The 21,014-nt window shown below is 31.1% G+C and overlaps 2 protein-coding genes across 3 annotated transcripts; both read left to right on the plus strand.

Moving 5' to 3' along the window:
* The first annotated feature begins 1,781 nt into the window (after positions 1–1,781).
* On the plus strand, positions 1,782–6,300 carry LOC120083653 (chromatin remodeling protein EBS-like). Of its 2 annotated transcripts, XM_039039488.2 has the most exons (6): positions 1,782–2,166; positions 2,281–2,623; positions 2,735–2,803; positions 3,639–3,777; positions 4,139–4,227; positions 5,962–6,300. In XM_039039488.2, the coding sequence occupies exons 1-5, from the start codon at positions 2,094–2,096 to the stop codon at positions 4,211–4,213; spliced, it is 699 nt and encodes a 232-aa protein (XP_038895416.1). In that variant the 5' UTR covers positions 1,782–2,093; the 3' UTR covers positions 4,214–4,227; positions 5,962–6,300. The 2 variants fall into 2 exon arrangements, with proteins under 2 accessions (XP_038895416.1, XP_038895417.1); XM_039039489.2 differs by lacking the exon at positions 4,139–4,227.
* Positions 6,301–8,222: 1,922 nt separating this feature from the next.
* Positions 8,223–20,735, plus strand: ALE1 (PA-domain containing subtilase family protein). The gene is made up of 9 exons (XM_090316194.1): positions 8,223–8,479; positions 8,555–8,972; positions 9,817–9,912; positions 11,095–11,164; positions 12,929–13,211; positions 14,092–14,432; positions 15,249–15,516; positions 16,061–16,333; positions 20,062–20,735. Exons 1-9 carry the CDS (start codon positions 8,296–8,298, stop codon positions 20,478–20,480), a joined length of 2,352 nt encoding a protein of 783 aa, XP_090172320.1. The 5' UTR covers positions 8,223–8,295; the 3' UTR covers positions 20,481–20,735.
* Positions 20,736–21,014: the final 279 nt, after the last annotated feature.

Genomic DNA, 21,014 nt, shown 5'->3' on the forward strand with positions numbered 1-21,014 from the left:
ATTTTATGTTGTTATTTTTTTTCTTAAAAACATGTATTAACACAGTTTCTTAATAAATTAAAAAAAATATTTTACATAGTATTTTTTTCACGAAAATTATTATTATTATTTAACTAATTATTCCTAGAAGGAAATAAAGACCCTTTAACTAATAAATTTAAAACTAATTGAAAATGTTAAAAGAACTGAATTTAAAATTAATGGAAAGTATTAAAGAACTATATTTGAAATTTATTAAAGATGCAATGACTAAATTTGGACAATTGAAATTACATGAATTAAAATAGAATAAAACCAAAACATAGGAACTAAAATGATATTTTCATTTTCTTTAAATCTTCAAATATCTACTTTTAATTGTTGTGCTTTTAATTCTTTTAGCATTTCTTAATGTAGGTTTTAAAAATTATATTCACAGGGTATCTTTTTGTGCATGAAAGTTATTAATATTATTTAACCATGACAAAATAAAAAATAAATTAACAGTATATCTAGATATTTAAAAGTAATAAAGATATTAAAATGAAATGAAAAGTAATAATATAATATTCAACTTTTAAGTCTTGATAACGAAAGACCAACATAAATTGCATACTAAAATAAAATTAATTTTTTTTATTTGCAAATAAAATAAAATTTAAGTCTTATTTTCGATTTGTAGTTTCTTTTGTCCATTTCAATTATTAGCTTGAAGACGTGTACGGGTCAGCGTACCTTCGTCTTTTGTTAATTTTTGTATTTCTATTCACTTTTTGGTTAATTTATATCACAATTTCAACAAAAAAACACTACGTTCAATAAAAATTTTAAAATATTTTTCATGACTTTGCATCAAAAGGATTTTGTTATGTATAATTTAATGTATATGAATTTCATAACCACAATCCACCCACCACCAATCATATTCTACCTCTCAGTTTAAAATTTCTAAAACTATCTAAGATTTAAAATGTAGATGTCAAAAAAAACAAAAAAAACCAAAATATTATTTATAAAAGATATGTTAGAAGTATAGATAAAATGTCTGATGAATATTTTTTTTAAAAATTATAAAATAAAAAATCCAAAAACATAATAATGGATATACATTTAACACTTTTTAAATAAGTTAATATGTTTATTCTTTATGTTATATTTACTTTATAGATATTTTGGTACTTTTTTAAATGTTTGATGAATGTTTATTTTTACGATACAATGAAAACTTCGGTTTATCTCTTATGTTGATACCGAGTTCATGACAATACAGAAATATTGATTGAAATGTCAATATGTCAATGAAAATTTAATAACATGATCCTAAGATTTTAATAGGAACTAAATTTAAGATTTATGAAAAATATAGACTAAAATTAGCCATTTGAAAGTATAAAGATTGAAATTAAACAACCTCCAAAATAGATGGATTAAAATGACATTTTAACATTTTTTTTTTAATTCAACAAGTATATATGTAAGGATTGGAACTTCTAGTCTCTTGATGGAAGACATTATGTCTTAATCATTCATTCAAGTTAGGTTAAACTCTAAATTTTCGTTAACATGTCAAAATTTCCATCGATATTTCACGTTTCCATATGTTCAATATCAATATGAGAGATAAATCGATATTTTCAATAGAAAAAACAAAAAATATAGTAATTAAGTAATAAAATATCACTAAAGTAAATATAATATAAATAATAGATCTGCAAATTCTATTTTATGGATATTTTCGTAAAATTAAGATGATATTTTCGAGAGACATTTTAAAGATGGGTTATGTTTAAGTCTACAAAAATGAACAAAAAGTTAAGAGAAGATGATGAACGCTCCTTTAGGCCTTCCTTGTGAAGGGGAAAAAAAAAAAAAAAGAATAATAACAGAAAAAGAAAAAGAAAACATACAAACTTCCAACGTACGTGTGAATGTAAAAAGGTAGCGATTGCGCTCCAAAGAAGGCGTCAGTCTGGATATTGTTCATCTTCAACGATGATGAGATTAATGATGACGAGCTCCAGCTAGGGTTTCTGTTCTTCCCCCAATTTCTAGGGTTCATTCTTTCTTCACTTCTCCTCTCATTTCGTTTCTCCCATTGCTTCCAATCCTCACTCATGGCCAAAACCAAACCTCCCAAGAAAGACTTGGATTCTTATACCATCAGAGGCACCAACAAGGTCGTTAGAGGTAAACTCCGTCAATGACTTGTTTTTCATTTTACTTCCAAATGCTTTCTGTCTCTGGGTCTGTAGAATATCCTCCAATGCTGCTTTACTAGTCCTGATTTGACTTATTTTTCAGTTGGAGATTGTGTTCTGATGCGCCCATCGGAAACGAGTAAGCTTCCCTATGTAGCGCGCGTTGAGAAGATCGAAGCTGATAACCGGAACAACATTAAAGTTCGAGTCAGGTGGTATTATCGGCCAGAGGAGTCGATTGGGGGCCGGAGGCAGTTTCATGGAGCTAAGGAGCTCTTCTTGTCTGACCACTACGATGTCCAGAGTGCTCACACCATTGAAGGGAAGTGCATTGTTCATTCCTTTAAGAACTATACTAAGCTTGATAATGTTGGTGCTGAGGATTATTATTGTAGATTTGAGTATAAGGCTGCTACTGGAGCTTTCACGCCTGACCGAGTTGCTGTGTGAGTTTTTCACTTTCTTGTTGTCTTATCTAATTTGTGATTCTGGTGCAAATTGCTTGAATGGGTTTATTTGTTTATTTATTTATTTATTTATTTCCCATTTCCTTGCAGCTATTGCAAATGTGAGATGCCTTACAACCCAGACGACCTCATGGTGCAGTGTGAGGGCTGTAAGGACTGGTAAATCTTCTTGTTAATTCGGGGAACCAACTAATGTTTACTTTTGTGTACTGAATCCCTGAATTCTCTGGTGTTTTTGCACTTTCCAGAGTAAAGTGTTTACATAAGCAATTGAAGGGTCGAATTTGTTTGTAAAGAGAGTATGCAGACATAATGAATTGAGAGTGAATTTCGGATAAGTTTTAGGGTAGTGATTTAAAGTGGCACACTTTTTTTAGAACTTTTTGAAAGAATCACTAATATAAGTGCTTTTCACTTTTATTTTTATTATTATTTTTTAAAATTTTCTTTATTAGTGTTTTGGAGATTTCAGAATCACCTTTTGTCATGTGACCAAATATATGAAAATTTTGAAAAGTACTTTCAATTAGTTAAATGTCAGCTTTCTGAAACTCACCTTAAGTCTGTATGAATTAACAATTGAAGATTGTTTAATCAAAGATAAAGTTATCTAGATGCATGTAAATGGCTTTTGGCATCGATAGATGCACCATAGACATTATATTAGTCTGTACAAAGATGACCTTAATCGGTTAATTGGCCATTGTTCTATCCATAGGTGGAGAAGCTAGCCGTTAAAGCTTAAAGTTCAGTGTGATGTACTGTCTTTTACGGATTGTAAATTGTATAATGTTGCTAGAAATGGAATATTCACGTAAACTCTATTCTATTATATTAGAACTTCATAACTTAGTTCTGATTGAAGTGGCTATGTTATACCATTTTGTTTGATACTGGAACTATTTAGAGTGTGTCAAACTCAAGAGTCCTGCCAGTCTCAACAATTTATTGTTTTCTGAAAGCACAAAGCTCTTATGTCGCCTTTGATCTTTAGGTATCATCCTGCTTGTGTAAGCATGACTATTGAGGAAGCAAAAAAATTGGATCATTTTGTGTGTTCTGAATGTGCATCTGATGCCGACATCAAGAAAAATGAGAATACATTTTCAGCGTCACCGGTAGCTTATGGCAAGGTTAGTAACTGTTATCTGATGCTTCCTACTTAGAATGGTAGTTGAATATCAATCATCTTTGCCAGCTTATTATCCCTTTTCTGTTCACGTTAGTTGTCAGATGTCTCTTTTTCTTTTCTGATGTATTTAAAGATGAACTCAGTAGCTCAAGTACAGACAATAAGACAAATGAAATACACGCAATATTTGGCATTGGTTCATGCTAAACGTCCAGATCTTCAGTTTGGTCCCGTTCCAATCACTTCAGTCATGTTTTAGTTAATTAACTTTGAAGGGTTTTCTTTTGATTCACGTGCTATTTGTTTTCCAAAAGCCAGTCTTATGTTTCATAAATGCCGGTCATTGGGCTTCCTTTTTGCAGAAAATCAATTTGAGATTATTGTCTACTTTCACACGTCAAATGAATAATCAGGTGCTATTGTTATGTGCTTGGTGAGGTTATCCTAAATGGTTCGTCAAATGTCTTCCAATAACTTTTATTTTTACTTTTACTTTTACTTTTACCATAGGTTTGTTTAAATTAGAATGCATTCATTGGAAATGATTATATACCAGAATATATGGTTTTGTTTTCTGCATATGCCAAATATTCCTATTAACTCAAGAAAATTCTGACAGCTACCTAAAACATGTCTGCGTTTATGTTATAAAGAGTTGGGAGTCTTTTTTGTCAGTTTGATACATCGATGAACAAATTCTTTTTTCATAATAATTATGAAAATTTCAGTTCCTTATTTTCAAATATTCTCTCTTTTAGGCTTGCCCATTGTCATATTGGTCAATTGTTTAGTTGTTTCTATATAATTTTTTAAACTTTCTAGCCCTGTTGTTGCAAAAGACACTATGATCCAGGAGGACATTGTTCGTTGGGAGGTGGTTTCCCAAAAATCAATCCTCAAAATATTAAAAGTCTGGAATCTCTCCTGACCCTCACCCCCTCTGGACAAATCATGCTTTCTTATCTGTCAATGCAAGTACATTATTATCATGACACCCTTTATCATGCTTTCCATTTCAGATTTGAGCTGTATTGCGTAAGCAAGCTTTTCCAATAACTTTACAGTTCCTTTTAAGTTCAAGGAGTTAGTTTATTTGAAAAAAAAAAAAATCAATCCTCCTTTTAGGTTTTTTTATTCTCAGGCATGTGGGTGCATGGGAACACTGTTATTGATGTGGTGAGAAATGTAATTTTCTTTCTATGGAGTATGGTCTGAAAAAGATGTCTTTTTTATTTGAAAAGTCATCTATCATCAACAGTAAGACATATTTATGTTGCTTCAAAATTTTAGATTAAATTTCAATTTTATTTCTTTAAAGGTTGTGTATGATATGGCTTAACTCTAAAAAGTATGTAGGTTTTTTAATTCAATTCTGTTTAAATCTTGACGTTTAAAAATGTTTATCTTTAAATAATCAACTTTTTGCCTATCTTTGTGCTTGATAGGTAAGATTCATTTGTTTTTAAGTACAATTGGGATTAAGGGGATTTGAACCATAGATCTCGTGATTATTAACATGTCTGTATGCCAATTGAGCTACACTTAGTTTGGCTATGATTCATATTTTTAACTTTCTTTTCTTTCTTTTTTTTTTTCTTTGTTTCAACTTTTTAAATCTATTAGAAACAAAATTCTTATGCCACAATAACTTTTCAATTTTTTGTTTAATGATAAGTTCAGAAATGTTTAAAAATGTCGAACTTGACAAATACTTATTTGATACAAAACTGATTAGGAATCTATTAAATAATTTTTAAAGTGTAGAGACCTATTAGACACAAACTATAACAAATGCAGATTACTTAATAATATTGCAGTTGTGCATTTGATTCCTTTTTGATACATTATTTGTTATAGTTTCATGGTCAATTAAGTTTGTCCATTTCAAGACCAACTTACTTAGGAATTCTCATTATCATTGAAAATCCCCACCTCCAATACACATCCATTTCGCCATTTTGTCTCTGAACCTTGTCAAACTACAAGTATATTAGTAATCTCCAGGACAGTAGATGTTTCAGGCAGATAAGAATCAACAAAAGATAGAAGAAATCAACTGCTGTCATCGACAAAACTACGAGTCCCGTCCTGCCTGTTTGAGGAAGATAACAATCTCATGATCAGTTGCTTTGAATTCTGTTTCTTTAATGAGTTCGACTAACATAAAGTTCATTATTGGTTGCAGCTCGAGTCAAAGCGACGGAAAAGATAACCACGGCAGGTGAAATTCTTTGTTGGATTCAACCATGGCAGATATATGGAGAGTTCAGTTGTTATTTATGTAGGTGGTATATAACATAGCTTGGACTTTGCTGTGTAAAACTTTTTGTTTTGTGACTGAAGTTACATATATGTGTGTGTGTGTGTGCATGTAGTAGTAGTAGAGTAGTAGTAGTAGGGGCTCAGGGAGTTTCTCCATAACAATTCAGGCTAAGTCTTGTCGCATCATTTTGGTAAACTCTCTATTCTGTTTCTGCCTTTGGATCTTTTAATGTGATTTGGGGACACAAAGTGGAAGCAGAAATTTTAGAGGTCGCTGAAAGTGGTCAATTCTAAGTCTACGTATGAAAGTAGCCCAAATGATGGGCATTTATTTTTTCATACTAAAATAAACATTTATTATTACTACTTTTGAGTACTGGTTAAGATTTTTAAGAACATAAATTTTAAGTGAATATACTTTAATAGTAAATATCTAACCTGAAATTAAAAAGTAAATAAAAAGCAGTGAATAAGATTATGTACATTTTATTTGATCATTTTATAATGAATTTGAAATGTGTTGGATGCAATTCAAAATCTTTGTTCTTAATTAGGTTAAAATATAAATGGTTGAATGAATATAATTTTAAATGGTAAATATTAAACATAAAGTTTTAAAGGTAATAAAAGAAATAAGAAAGATAAAATGAAGTAAGTTGTTTTTATTTATAATTTTCAATGTTGTTGAGTAAAATGAAATAAGATATTAAGCACATTTTTGGAGAAAGAAAATGTGAAAGGTTGTAAGAAATTTTTAAAAAAGAAATATAGTCAGAGATGTAGTTATTATGTAAAAGGATTTATATTTGATGTAAAATTAATTTTTTTAAAAAAAAAAGCATAAAAGGTACCTACAAGAAGACAAGGGGTGTGATTCAGGGCAAGCAAAATAGAAAAATTTAAGGCCTCAACTCCTATTTTAGTATAGATTATTATTATTATTATTATTATTGAAGACTTGGCACACCTCCCGTTTCATTAAAGTTTAGTTGTATTTTTTAATAAGTAAAAATATTACAAGATGAATACAAAGGTAGATATTTGAATGAAAAAAAAAAGACGTGTGTAGTTTAGACTATATCCAATCTATCTGCAGTCAATTTGCATCTAAAAAAAATTTGTGGTAGATTTTTTAGAAATTATTTCAAATGATAAAACTATTGAAAATATTTACATAGACATTAATAGACACTGAGACTTCTACCAGTATCTATCAATGTCACTGATATTAGCATCTATCACTGAAGTCTCAGTGTCTATCAATGTCACTGATATTAGTATCTATTATTGATAGTTATAAACTTTTTTTATATTTTGTAAATATTTTGATTCATTTTTTTTATATTTAAAAATAGCTCTAGATTTTTTTAATCGATTATTTTTATTTTTTTTCTTCTTTGCATAAAAAGGGATGTATTGGGATTAAGCTACATCTAATCATTTTCATATTTGAATTTCTTATTACTAGAAGGAAATAAAGACCCTTTAACTAATAAATTAGGGGTTCATATACATACTAAAATCTTAATTAATTTCAATTCACCATAGTTTTCATATAATTTGATATTAAAGTACATAAAAATATTAAAATCATTATTACCATTTATCATTTCATCTAAAAAGATAGTTAAAATCATTTACATATGGTTAAAATCATTTACATAATCCTCGCTAGAAAAAATTATGTACCTTAGCAATTTTTACGTAAGACGTCACAATCATCACCGTTGTGTCCAATTTTCATCTTATTTTATCAAAGAAAAAATGACGACTCTCCAAAGAGGTTTTTTAGGAATGAATTTCAAAGTTGAAAAATAAAATTAGAATATTTCAGAGTCTAGAAGTATATATATAATTGAAACCTACCCAAAATTAAAAGTATTCGTTTTATTAACCTAAATTGATTGTTTATGTAGTAATTAATCGAATAAAACGGACTAGAAACCAGAAAGAAACAAATGAAAGAAGTGAAGTTAATATGAGATTTTGAAGAAAGAAGAAAAGTTAAAATTTGATGTTTAATTTGAACTAAAAAATGGGAATCAGTTGAGCAAATTATGAACAACTTTTATACGTTATTCAAACAATAATCAACTTCAACTTCTTTCCATTTTTGCTTTATATTAATTTCTTCTCTTTCTTCACATTTAACCTTCCTCCCATCTCTTTTAATTTCCTCACACACACATATATATATAAGAGAAATTATAATAAAGAAAACCAAGAGAAAATTAGTAGAATTATATGTATTATTGGGATGATGGGGTTTTCTTCAACAATAATAATAACAATACTTATAATTATTGTATTATTTTATGTAACTAGTTTTGATAATCTTGTTTCTTGTTTTGCAGAAAAGAGAGAAATTTTCTTGGTTGTAATGGAAGATGAGTTAAAAAACAACAAAGAAACAACAACAATGGAAGAAGAGGATTCACACAGTAAGCTTCTAGAAAACACTATAAAAAGCTACACAAAACTCCATAGCTTCAAGAAAATTTTCAATGGCTTTGCAGTTCACACAACCCCATCACAAGCCTCAAAGCTTAGAGAAGTTGATGGAGTTAAACTGGTTGAGTTAGATAGAGGAGTGAGGAAAATGACCACTTATACCCCTGAGTTTCTAGGACTAGTGCCCTCCAATATTCATAATTATAGTATTATTGATGGTGGTGGGGAAGGGATTTTGATTGGGTTTGTGGACTCTGGGATTTACCCAACACATCCAAGTTTTAGTTTTTTTGGTAATTTTGATCATCAAGAAGAAGAGGAGTTGTCTTGTGGGGTTTGTGAAGAAGGTCCTTTTTTCCCTAAAGCTTCTTGTAATGGGAAGATAGTGAGTGCAAGGTTTTTCTCTGCTGGGGCTCAAGCTGTTGCAAAGCTTAATTCTTCTCTTGATTTTCTCTCCCCTTTTGATGCTGAAGGCCATGGAAGGTACTACATTTTATTTATATATATATATATATAGTCAAGTTTATACAAGGTCTTTTAATTCTTAGTTTTGGGCGTCTACGACTCAAAGATATTAAGGTTTCATTATACATAAAATTTCACAAATGTTTCACTTCAAATGATAGTTTTTGAAATGTTTATAAAAAGTTAAGGGTAGTATTATAATTTTGGAGAGAACCGACGTGTTTTTCAAAAAAAAAAAAAAAAAATTATTAGATAAATATGGTTTTAAAAAAGTTAGCTATTATAGTTCGATAAAATTTTCATAAATAGCTTTAAATTTTATCAAGCGATAGAGACTAAAATCTAATTACAACAATAGAGATCAACTTTCTTCCAATCATAGTTAACCGTGAATTAGAATTTTAATGGAAGGATTAATATAATTTTTGTGAAAATTATAAAGAATAATAAAACATAACAATTTAGAGTTGATAATTTTTTTTTAATTAAAATATATTTAGATGTTTAAAAACTAAGAAAGAGATGAAAAGCTAGTAAGCATTAGTTTTATAATATTATTTTATTGAGTTGAAAATTGACACATTAAAATTAAAAGTTAAGAGATAAAATTGCACAAAAATATTAAAGCAAATAGAGGACTCTTGCATACCAAAGTAGTTTTACCTTTATTGTTATGTTTTAGGACTATGATTATAAATAATGATTAATTTAAGTGTTCTTTGTTTCATTGAGTTGATTAAAATCAAACTATATATTTTTTGTATAATTCAATGAAAAAAAATGATAAAATAAAATTTATGATTTTATTTATATAAAAATTCTTATATTTGAATATTGGTTTTATTTTGTGTTGTGATCACAGCCATGTGGCATCCATAGCTGCTGGGAATGCAGGAGTTCCAGTTATTGTGAATGGTTTCTTCTATGGCTTGGCCAGTGGGATCGCGCCACGTGCACGGTACTTAAATTTTCACTAAGAAAATATATTTTTTCTTTTTTCTCCACGTTTTAATTTATCTATATATTTTGGATTATTATTATTATGTTTTTTAATAAATTTCATTACTTATATTTTTAACATTTTAGGATTATACCCTCGCCATGAAAAAAAAAAAATACTAAACTTGTTACTTGTAATTCATGAGCATATAGCATGAATACTGATTAAGTGGGTAGAAAATTTCAACAAAGTTGATCTCCTAAGGGATGAAATTCGTTTGTACTTGTTAGTGTTCAGTTGTATTTTATATAATTTACTCTTATAAAAAAATAATCACGAACTTTATACTATAATTCAATAATATTTTTGAATTTTTAAATGGTAGAATGATACTCTTAACTTTTAAAAGGAGTTAAAAGATGCTTCTACTATTGATATATGGACACAAATTTGTGTGTGTATGCGTGTGAGAAATTGAGGCATGGCTCCCTTGGTGTATGAGAGTACTTGCTTCCTAGGCATATTGTGGTGCTTTAATCTAGTCTACTTCGATTCGGAAGTAATACTCATAGATATTCTTTCATTGCTTGACTTGTTATTCAGAATCAATTATAGACACGTGATCGTATTTGCTATTCCAATATCCCTAAGTGTCTGCACCGGTGGGGTTGAGTTTAGGGGACCATTTATTATCTGATTGTCCTTTTAGTTAGGCTATTTTCGTTGACATACTTTTGTTAGGAGGGTGTTCCCATAGAATCTCTCGTCAGGAAATAGAGCTCAATTAAATTTGTCACTTTAGTGCAGGTAATTTGGTTGAGATATAAGATTTGGAGAGTCGCTTGGTGTGCTATTATTTATCATATTTGGTGTGAGCATAATCTTTGTACCTATGGACTACCTTTCATCCCTCAGGTGGTTAGTTATGTTGTGAAGTCTGAAGTTTTTCTTTGTTATTCTAAGTGACTTGGGACTTCTATTGAGGCGTCTCAAATGGACTCTTTATTTTTTCCTTGAGTTTGGTGATCTTTTTTTTCCTTTGGTATGTTTAGATAGTTTTTGTTCTGCTCTTTTGTTAGTTTTTTTGTGTGTTATATTTGTGTCTTGACTTCAAGCTGTGAGATTCTCTTATCTTTATTATAATTCAATATCTTTGAAAAAAAATTGAACCCATTATTATTTTTTTTTCTTGGGTTACAGAATTGCTGTTTACAAGGCAGTCTATCCAACCGTAGCTACTCTAATAGATGTTATTTCTGCAATAGATCAGGTAAGCTTTTTTCTTTTTTTTTTTTCCCTCCTTCATACAAGTCTATTTCTATTACAATCAATCATCTATAAATAAACAAGTGATTCTAACTCCCTTTTTTAAAATAAAAAATTTGTTAAAAGTAATTTTCATACGATCATTTTAATATTTGATTATACACTTTTAAAAGTGATTTTGTACCATCAAAATTAAAAGTGATTTTTAATAACTTAAGAGCATGTTGGAGATTGATTTTTAGAATAAATGTTTTGAGCAAAATTATTTAATTATAATTAATTCTGTAGAACAAAATATTTGATTATATTTGATACTTTACAAATAATTTAAAATTAGTTTAGAGTGTTTTTAAATGTTTAATATTTGTTTTGAAAGGTAATTTAAGATCTCAAGTTAATAAAAGAAAACATTGCGCATTTCAGATTGAAAAAAAATAGTGGTACAGAAAATTATATAGAGAGAAAAAATGGAGAGTTAGAAAAAATTTCAAATAGAAAAAAATATGTTAGAGACAGAGGAAAAATTTAGAAAGAGAAATTTAAAAGAGATAACAAAGATACGAAAATAGAACAACAAAGTTACGGAGATACAAAAAAATTGTAGAGAATTACAAAAAATTATGGAGAATTAACTTTAAAATGAGAAATTAACATGACAGTGAGAAACAGTTTCAAGATCAAAATGTTACAGAAATGGATAAAAAAAAAAAAAAACTAGAGAAACAAAAAAGTTAAAAGAGGGAGTTATAAAGAAAAACCATTCGAGAGAGAAAAATGTGTGAAAAATGATATTTATTAACGAAAAAAAGGGAGATTTTTAAACATAAAAAAAAAAAAACTATTTACATAAAATAGAAAAATTTAATCATTTTAGACTTTTATCGATTTTTATCACTTATAGATATAATTTTTATCAATGATAGATTTCTATTAATTTCTATTACTCATCGACATTGATAGAAATTTATCATTGTCTATCAATATTTTTTGCTATTTTTGTAAATAATTTAATATTTTTTTATTATGTGAAATTTTTTCTAAAAAATAGAATAAAATTTGGGTTGTTTTCAAATAAAAGAAAATGAGCTAACTTAGTTATAAATATAACAAAATTTCACTCACTATCTATCAATGGTAAACAAAGTGTCATTTTGCTATACTTGAAAATATTTTCACAGTTTTAACATTTAAAACAATTACCCATAAAATTAGAGATAAACACTCTAAAAACTTTAGGGAGAGGGTTAAAATTGAAGAGATAATAAAATGGACAAAGAAACTTTAAAACAAAAATATAAATTTTAGAAAATTTAAAATAAAAATACAATTTTTTTAAAAAAAAATATTAGAAGATCGAAATAGTAGTCTTTTTTTTCTAAAAAAAACCACGAAGATTTCTAGTACCATCATTATCTATCACAAAAGTAAAATTTAAGAACTACATAGGGTCAATGAAATAAATGAATAAATTATTTGGTGACGTGTCAGATTATGAATAGGAGTAGTAAGTACTATTGTAATACTAGAAAATTTCTCAAGAAAATCACTCACAATCGACGAAAATCACATGAGATCACCTTCCAAAATCACAAATTTAGAAGAAAGTAATTTTATTAGTATCAAAAGTGATTTTGATCATTTCAAAATCACTCTCAAACATGTCATAGTTGATTCAAATTAACTAAAAATTAAAATACTCAAAATAAAAATATTTCAAATCCAAAGTATAATATTCATATCCAATTTTATACTGAATAAGTAAGTGCAGGCAGTGGTTGATGGAGTTGATATATTGGCATTATCAGTTGGACCAAATGAACCACCAGAGGTAGGATTTACCTTCCTAAGCACATATGACATTGCCATATTATCTGCTACACGAGCTGGAATCGTTGTCGTTCAAGCAGCCGGAAATAACGGCCCAGCCCGGGCAACCGTCGTCTCCTACAGCCCTTGGGCCATCGGCGTTGCAGCTTCCGGCACCGACAGAGTTTATTCAGCCTCACTTCTTCTTGGCAATGGCCAAAAAATTGAGGGAGTAGGATTGTCTGGTATGTCACCATACAACTATCTGTATCTACTGCTTAGCATTTTTTTAACAAATGTTCTCGCATATGGTTAAATTATAAGTTCAACTTCTAAATTTAAAAGCTAGTATTTAGTCTCTATGATTTAATAAAATTCCATAAATAATCCTTACGATTTAGTAAAAGTCTTATAAATAGTCTCTACGGTAGGAATCGTTCATGAGGGTTTTATCAAACGATAAATGCTACATTCTAATTAGGATAAAATGCATTTCAAGATGTTATACTTTTAGTTCTTAAATTTTGAGTTTGATTTATATTTAGTTTTTAGGTTTCAAAATGCTACAATTTTATCCTTATTTTGAGTTTTGTTATAATTTGATTCCTACGTTTCAAGATATTTTGGTTTTCTCCTATATTCTTTTTTATCGATAGTACAAGTACTACGCCAATTGAGCTACGCTCTTGTTGGCAAGAAGAAGAAATAATGTCTCTATATTCTAAGTATCCATGACAAACTCTATATTAAATTCATTCCAATTCAACTTCTTTTTCCAAATATGAAAAATACATCACTATTTAAACTATATGAAATGTTACCTTGAAAGGACACAACCTTTCATTTATTTTGCTAGGTTTAATCAAAACTCTTCCATTCCGTACATTAAATGTAAATACATTAAATTAGATTAGTACATAATGCACTAAAGATGTGGATGAATCTGGATTTTGAGATTCGTTATGAGTCTTGGATGGCCTTGAAGTTTGAAAGGTTGCAATTTTTTACCATAGACGGAAAACTTAGCTTGGAAGCAAGCATTTAATCTTTCTTAAAATCTTTTAGTTTTTTAGCTCTTTTCATTACCAATTATTTCTTTATCAATTTAACTATCATCCTCCTCAGGACCCACTTTAGGGAGTGAGTTTTTCCTACATAAGCTGGTATTGGCTAAGGATGGGAAGAAGCAAAATGAGACACATTCCAACATACCAAATTACATTGAAGAGTGCCAAAATCCTGAAGCTTTTGACCCAAACATTGTTCAAAATAGCATAGTCCTCTGCTCTTTCTCACAAGGATTCCTCAATGGAACCTCCTCTCTTGCAGCCATTATTCACACTGCAACAACACTCAGATTCATGGGTTTTGTTCTCATTGCAAATCCAAACTATGGTGATTTCATTGCAGAGCCCATCCCTTTCAGAGTTCCAGGCATTCTCGTCCCGAGCGTATCAGATACTCAGGTATGCCTTTAGAACATATAAACAAGTAAACGTGCATTTGAATCAAAATCTTCATTTTTGTTTTCTGTAATTCTAGTAATATCTCAAACATGTTTTCAAAATGTGGGCAACAAAAATGGCTCCATTTGATAACTATTTGAGTTTTTTTTAGCTTATAAACACTTTTTCCACCTATAAATTTCTTTGCTTAGTTATATACATTTTTATTTATGTTTTCAAAAATGAAAACTAACAAAAAGTAGTTGTTTTTAGAATTTGATTAAGAAGTCAAAGGTGAAATAATAAGAAGTTCGGACACTTTAAGTTTGGCTAGCATGTCCGTGTCCGACTCGTGTCAGATACTTAGACACTCTAACACATTTGTTGGACACGTATTGGACACTTGTTCGATAACAAATATGTTACACATGCATAGAACACTTGTTAAGTAGACTACAAAGACTAATATATGACAATAATAATAAATTTTGAGTGTGAAATACATCAAACTAAGGTTTTTAAGCATATAAATGCATTATCCCATTTACTTCGAATTTTCTTTTGGTATAAAAATTATATATATATTTTTAAAATGAATATTTTAATAAACGTGTCATTGTCATTTTGTGTCCTAGATTTTTAAACATGTCCATGTCATATCATATCATATCCGTGTCTCGTATCCATTCTTCTTAGGTGAAAACCATAGTACGAAATCTGGGGGGAAACATGCACAAATTTCAAAAACTAAAAACTAAAAACAAAATCATTACCAAATGAGACAAAAGCTTTTACGGACAGGACCTGAAAATTTAGAACTGCACACAAAAAATGTAGGTAATACTGAAATACTATGAAGAAAATACATGCAAGGATGGAAGGGGAATGGTTAGTGAAATTAAAGGAAAAGCAGCCATTGGAGAAGGAAGAGTTGCTTCATTTGGAAGGCAAGCTCCCACAGTTAGCAGGTTTTCATCAAGAGGACCAGATTACATTAACATAAATAGAACTGTAGCTGATGTTCTAAAGCCAGATATTCTTGCACCAGGTCACCAAATTTGGGCTGCTTGGAGCCCCCTCAGTGCCTCAGAGCCACTTTTAAAGGGTGAGATTATATGAAGTTACAGTTTCATCTATTTTTTCCTATCAAAGTTATGATTTCAGTCCCTTAAATTTTAACTAACTTCTTGTTTGAGTTCTTTTACCTTTTAAAATCTCAAATGCTAAGTTCTCGTTTGGTTATGATTTTATTTTTAGTTTTTAGTTTTCGAAATTTATGCTTGCTTTCTCCTAAATTTAATAGTTTGGTTCTCATATTTCTAAGAGAAACACTTGGATTCTTAGTAAAATTCTAAAACCAGAAACAAATTTTTGCAAACTCCTTTCTTTTAGTTTTCAAAATTGTTTTTAAAAACATTAGTAGATAAAGTGAAAAATAAAACAAAGAAACTTATAGGTGAAAGTATTGTTTATAAGCTTAATTTTCAAAAACGAAAATTTTCTTGCAAACCATTGTATTAAGAAATTGAGAAGAAATAGACTTAATTTTTAAAACCCACGAACGAAAAAAATGAAAGAGTTATCAAACTGGCAGTCATAATAAAAAAGGCACAAGAAGTTGATTGAAACATTGGTGTTGAATTAAATAGGATACCATTTTGCACTATTGTCTGGAACAAGTATGGCAGCACCTCATATTGTGGGAATAGCAGCACTTATCAAGCAAAAATATCCTTCTTGGACTCCTTCCATGATAGCTTCTGCAATGTCCACAACTGCTACAAAGTATGATATGAATGGAGACCTTATTCAGGCAGAGGGATTCAACCTTCATACTTTATATCCTTCTACTCCTTTTGATTTCGGTGCTGGCCTCGTTTCTCCGACCCACGCTTTGGACCCCGGCCTCGTCTTCCCATCAGGTAAATTCCTATGATACATACTCTACCTTTTCATTATTTCGATAACTATGTTTGTTGAATATCTCAAAAATTGTCACACCCCACCCCAGACCACCCTCTTAGCCTAGAGAAGGGCGTGACTGCAACAGTTATAAACCCTTAGACTGACACTTACTGCCTAATAACTCTTGCGGAATAACTCTGATACCAATTATAATTCATATGCAACGGGACGTCTTTAGGCCCACAATTTATTAACTTAGAAACATATTATGTTTAGAGTCATTACAACACTAAATTTACAAGTCCCAAAACCCACAAATCCTAGTCCCTATATGAACAATAGTAACATGTGTACAATATTAACGGTAACCATCTAGCAAACGGTTACAAGTCTTTTGGTCCTCTATGGAAGAGCAGATACTGAGCTATCTTCAGAGGATGTGACCGCTATCTGTAGGGGGGAAAAACAAAAACATTTGAAAACGGGGTGAGCCTACGCCCAGTGAGTGACCGAGAAAACATAGTAAATTCTCATGCATAATTTCAGAAAATAGTTTTATCTGAAATATAAACTTTTGCAGCATAAATATTTTCCAAGCGTAAATTATATAAAGATGTTTTAAACATAAAACAGTAAAATCATTTCTCAAATCAAAGTACTGTATAACTGGTAAAATAATCCCAGCACCAACTACTAGTCCAGAGAGAACCCTTTTGCTCAATCTCTGACTTTATTCATCTGTGGCCACATTAGGTACTACTACTCAGATACCTTCTCCTTGTACTTTAGTATCGAGCTACTAGGATACCTTCTTCAACGTACTTCAGTATCCCGTTGGCTTGGTACCTTCTCAAATGTACTTCAGTACCAATAGATACCTTCTCCTTGTACTTCAGTATCTAGTTGGGTGGATGCCTTCTCCTTGTACTTCGGCATCACATTTTACTAAAACTATTTATAAACAACTTTTCTCTTTAAAGCATGTACAATATAACACATATACAACATGGCTTTAAAGATGGTAACGCATGTTGGATAAAATCAATACATATACATATGTAAATAGTTTTTCAATAATAGGCATGCGTTCAAATCGCAATTCAAACTTGCTTGGAAACCACTTTATAAAACTAGTAGGTATGAGAATTATTTTCGCAAACATGCTTTCTGTAAAACGTTTATAATCAAAACAGTTTAAAAATGATTTAGTTCGAAAACATTTTAACCACTCACCTCGAACTCTTAGGAACTTTTCATTCTAGTAGCTCCTCGGGCTTCTCTTCACCCCTAGAATCCAGATTCAACTTACAACTTAGATTACTCATAGTTCTGAACCTTATTTTGAAATACTTCCTTCTACAAACTTATTCTAAAATTCCTCAGAAATCTTACCCTAAACTTTCAGCTCAAAATTCCTCGTGGTTTGGCCGGAATCTCAAAATCTTCAAGACTGGCCCAGACTGATCCGACAGTCTGACCCTTCTGCCTTCTTCTCAACCTCCAGCCCAGTTCCTTTGAGCCTTTTCCTCCGGCAGCCCTACTCTGAAAACTAGACTTTCAGAGCTTTCAGATGGCTTTGGAATCACTCCAAATGCACGAGTAGATTGGAAGATCTCCTCGTCCAAAGTTGACACATTCCTCTGAACCCTCACTGCTCTCTACTTTCTCTACGAAATTTATGATTTTTGTGTGATTTGAAAATGAAATCCCAACTCCCTATTTATAGGCCTTCAAATTGCTCGTGGGATTGACAATACCTACTTGGCTGTATGACCAAATGTTTAATCCTCTCTTTATCAACGTAAGCTGACTTCACCTTGGTTCAATGTGTTCTTCCCAAACACATCCAACACAATTTCTTAGGGTTTAAGAATTTCTCTTAATCGGACACCTAGATTTTAATTGACGTTTGCCCTTACGTCTTCAAGCTTTGTTTGTATTCAAATTAGGATTTTTAAATGCATAATCCACCCCAACGCGTCCAAATACATCACCCAGAAGCTTGCTCGGCCGTTCAATGCATAGGCGAGGCGTGGGCATGACGTTTGAATCAGACAAAGCAAGGCTAACGCATAGGCGCTCTCGCTCTTTCCGCTCTCGGCAGTGTCGCTCTCTCCACTCTTGGCAGTGTCGCTCTCTCCCACTTTCTCGCTGGTCTCACTCTCTTCACTCTCGCTCTCTCTAGCAATCTCGCTGGTCTTGCTCTCTCCAATCTCGCTCTCTCCAACTTTTCTCTCCACTCTCGCTCTCTCTAGCTTTTCGCTAGTCTCGCTCTCTCCACTCTCGCTCTCTCCAGCTTTTTCTCTAGTCTCGCTCTCTCCTATATTCTATCCAATCACTCTCTCCTATTTCTTCTCCAATCTCGCTGGTCTCGATCTCAATGATCTCGCTCTCAACGTTCTCATTGATCTCACTCTCAACGATCTCGCTCTTAGCTACTGCGAACATTGTTTGTCTCCGTGCAATTCCTACATGATTATGCCACTAGTCACTTGCCTTCCAGTGCTTTGTGCACAACACGCATTTCACATAAATTTTTCATACTTAGCCAATTTTTCCCAAATTTCCCAAACCCAATGTCCATATTTTTCTTTTCAAATCCCCATTCCTTCTTCACCATTTCACACTAACTTTCTCATCAACCTACTCAACTTATTTATACAAAATTAAATAGGGACACACAATTAAGTGGAAAATTAAGACAATTTAAATAAGAAAACACACTTAAGTGTAAAATTGGGATTCGGGGTTCACAAAAATACTTTACAACGCTTTGGAATGCTTTTGGAAGAAGGAAAATACACTCATTAGTGTTTTCTTAAAGTCTAACCGTGCTTATGTTAGAATACTACCTAACAAGAAAACTAGGAATACAAAGAAATAGAAAGATAGTAATATGTTACAATATTAAGAGAAGTTACAAAAGTCCATAGCCTTTCAAGAGGGTTATCTCTCTCAAAGTCCCACAATTGAAACTTTTCACCAAAATGATCCACATCTTCTATGGTCCTATCTCCCTTTATTTATAATCAAGTATCTCGTAGCTAATTACCTCTATGCCCTTTCTATAAACTGGTAAATAAGATACACTATAATGAGTAAAAGGATGTTTTGATTTGCACCAAAAAGCATAGTAGATAGAACCAAATCCATAAATCGGTAAAAGTTGAAGGAGGAATCCCTAAAAAGTCGTCCATTACATTCTCCTCACTAGGTTCAAAAAAAAAAAAACTCGCAAAATAACCAACCAAATTGTCCTTCTAGACCTCTAACTAGTACTCTCACAGCTTGTTAGTAATGTACTTTACTCAGAAAACATTATTCCCTAAATGTATCAGCACATTTGCTTAAAACATACAAACCAAAACCAAGTCATCATTCAGCATTTTGTTTCATACAGTTATATTTGTTCTTTCATAACTGTGATCTTATAATTGTATCAGTTTAATTTTTAACATTAACTGTTCAGTTAAGAATAAACAAGTAGATAAAATAATATAAGAAGCAACTATATAATATAAGAAAGCATCATCTTCCATGTCGTGCCACATCAACTTTTTTTCCTATTTAACAAATATCAAAATACTAAACTAAAATGTCTATAAAAGTAACAAACAACATAAACTGGAATTATAATTTATCAACTCTAATCTAGAGAACCCAAGATTGCACATTTCTTTTGCCAATAGATTCAATTTAAGCCAATTCAAACATCAAGAAAACTAACCATGTCTTCTTGAAACAGAATATGATGAGTATATAAACTTCTTGTGCTCTTTACCTGGGGTTGATCCTGCCGTCATCAAAAGCGCCACCGGAGGACAGTGCAACACCTGTGTCTCACAGCCACACCCTGCAGATCTGAACCTTCCTTCAGTCACAATATCTTCACTCGTTGGGCATCAGGTGGTGCAGAGAAGAGTGAAGAATGTAGGAAGCAAAGTGGAGACATATGTGTGGTCAGTGATCCCACCAAATGGGACAACGGTCAACATCAATCCGCCACGGTTCACTGTAGCGCCCGAAGAAGTCCAAAACTTGGAAATACAGATCAATGTCACACACAAAATGGATCATTTTACCTTTGGGGAGATTATTTTGACAGGAAGTTTAAACCATATTGCAAGGATCCCTTTGTCAGTTAAAGCTGTTTCTGCATCCTGAAGGTCAGGATTGGTTTGTTTCTATACATCCTCCATTTATCCCTCTATGTTTTCTCTTGAAAAGGGTGTCAAAATTTTCAAAATATTGTAATGCCTGTTAAAAATTCAAATTAATGATAGTATCTAGGTGAAACTAGAATGCTAGTGCAATTATTTTAAACAAATTCAAAAGATTGAGCTTTACCAATCTTGAAAGGTCTTCTTGTCTTAAGATTTCAAATGCAATAGTTGGAAGAACTGATGTATAGTAGTTGAAATGCCAGTGTGTTTATAGCAATCATTGGTTGTTAAAGTAGTGAAATGTCTAATTAAACCTGCCAAAAATCAAGATCTTTCTCCCAAAGATACTCAAACTAAACAAGAAAAGTAAAAGTGAGTTTCAAACTCCCAAATCCCATATGAACTCTCCTTGCATAAAAGCACGAGAAGAAAACTACATGGCTTAATTTCGTTGAATGTTTAGCCAAGCTATATTTGGACTTGAATCCTCGATACCAAGTTGAGCTACAACTCATAGCTGATGCGAGTTGAATAA

This window comes from Benincasa hispida, chromosome 8 (assembly GCF_027475165.1).
Source record: "Benincasa hispida cultivar pf3 chromosome 8, pf3_genome.v1.1, whole genome shotgun sequence".
Lineage (NCBI taxonomy): Eukaryota > Viridiplantae > Streptophyta > Magnoliopsida > Cucurbitales > Cucurbitaceae > Benincasa > Benincasa hispida.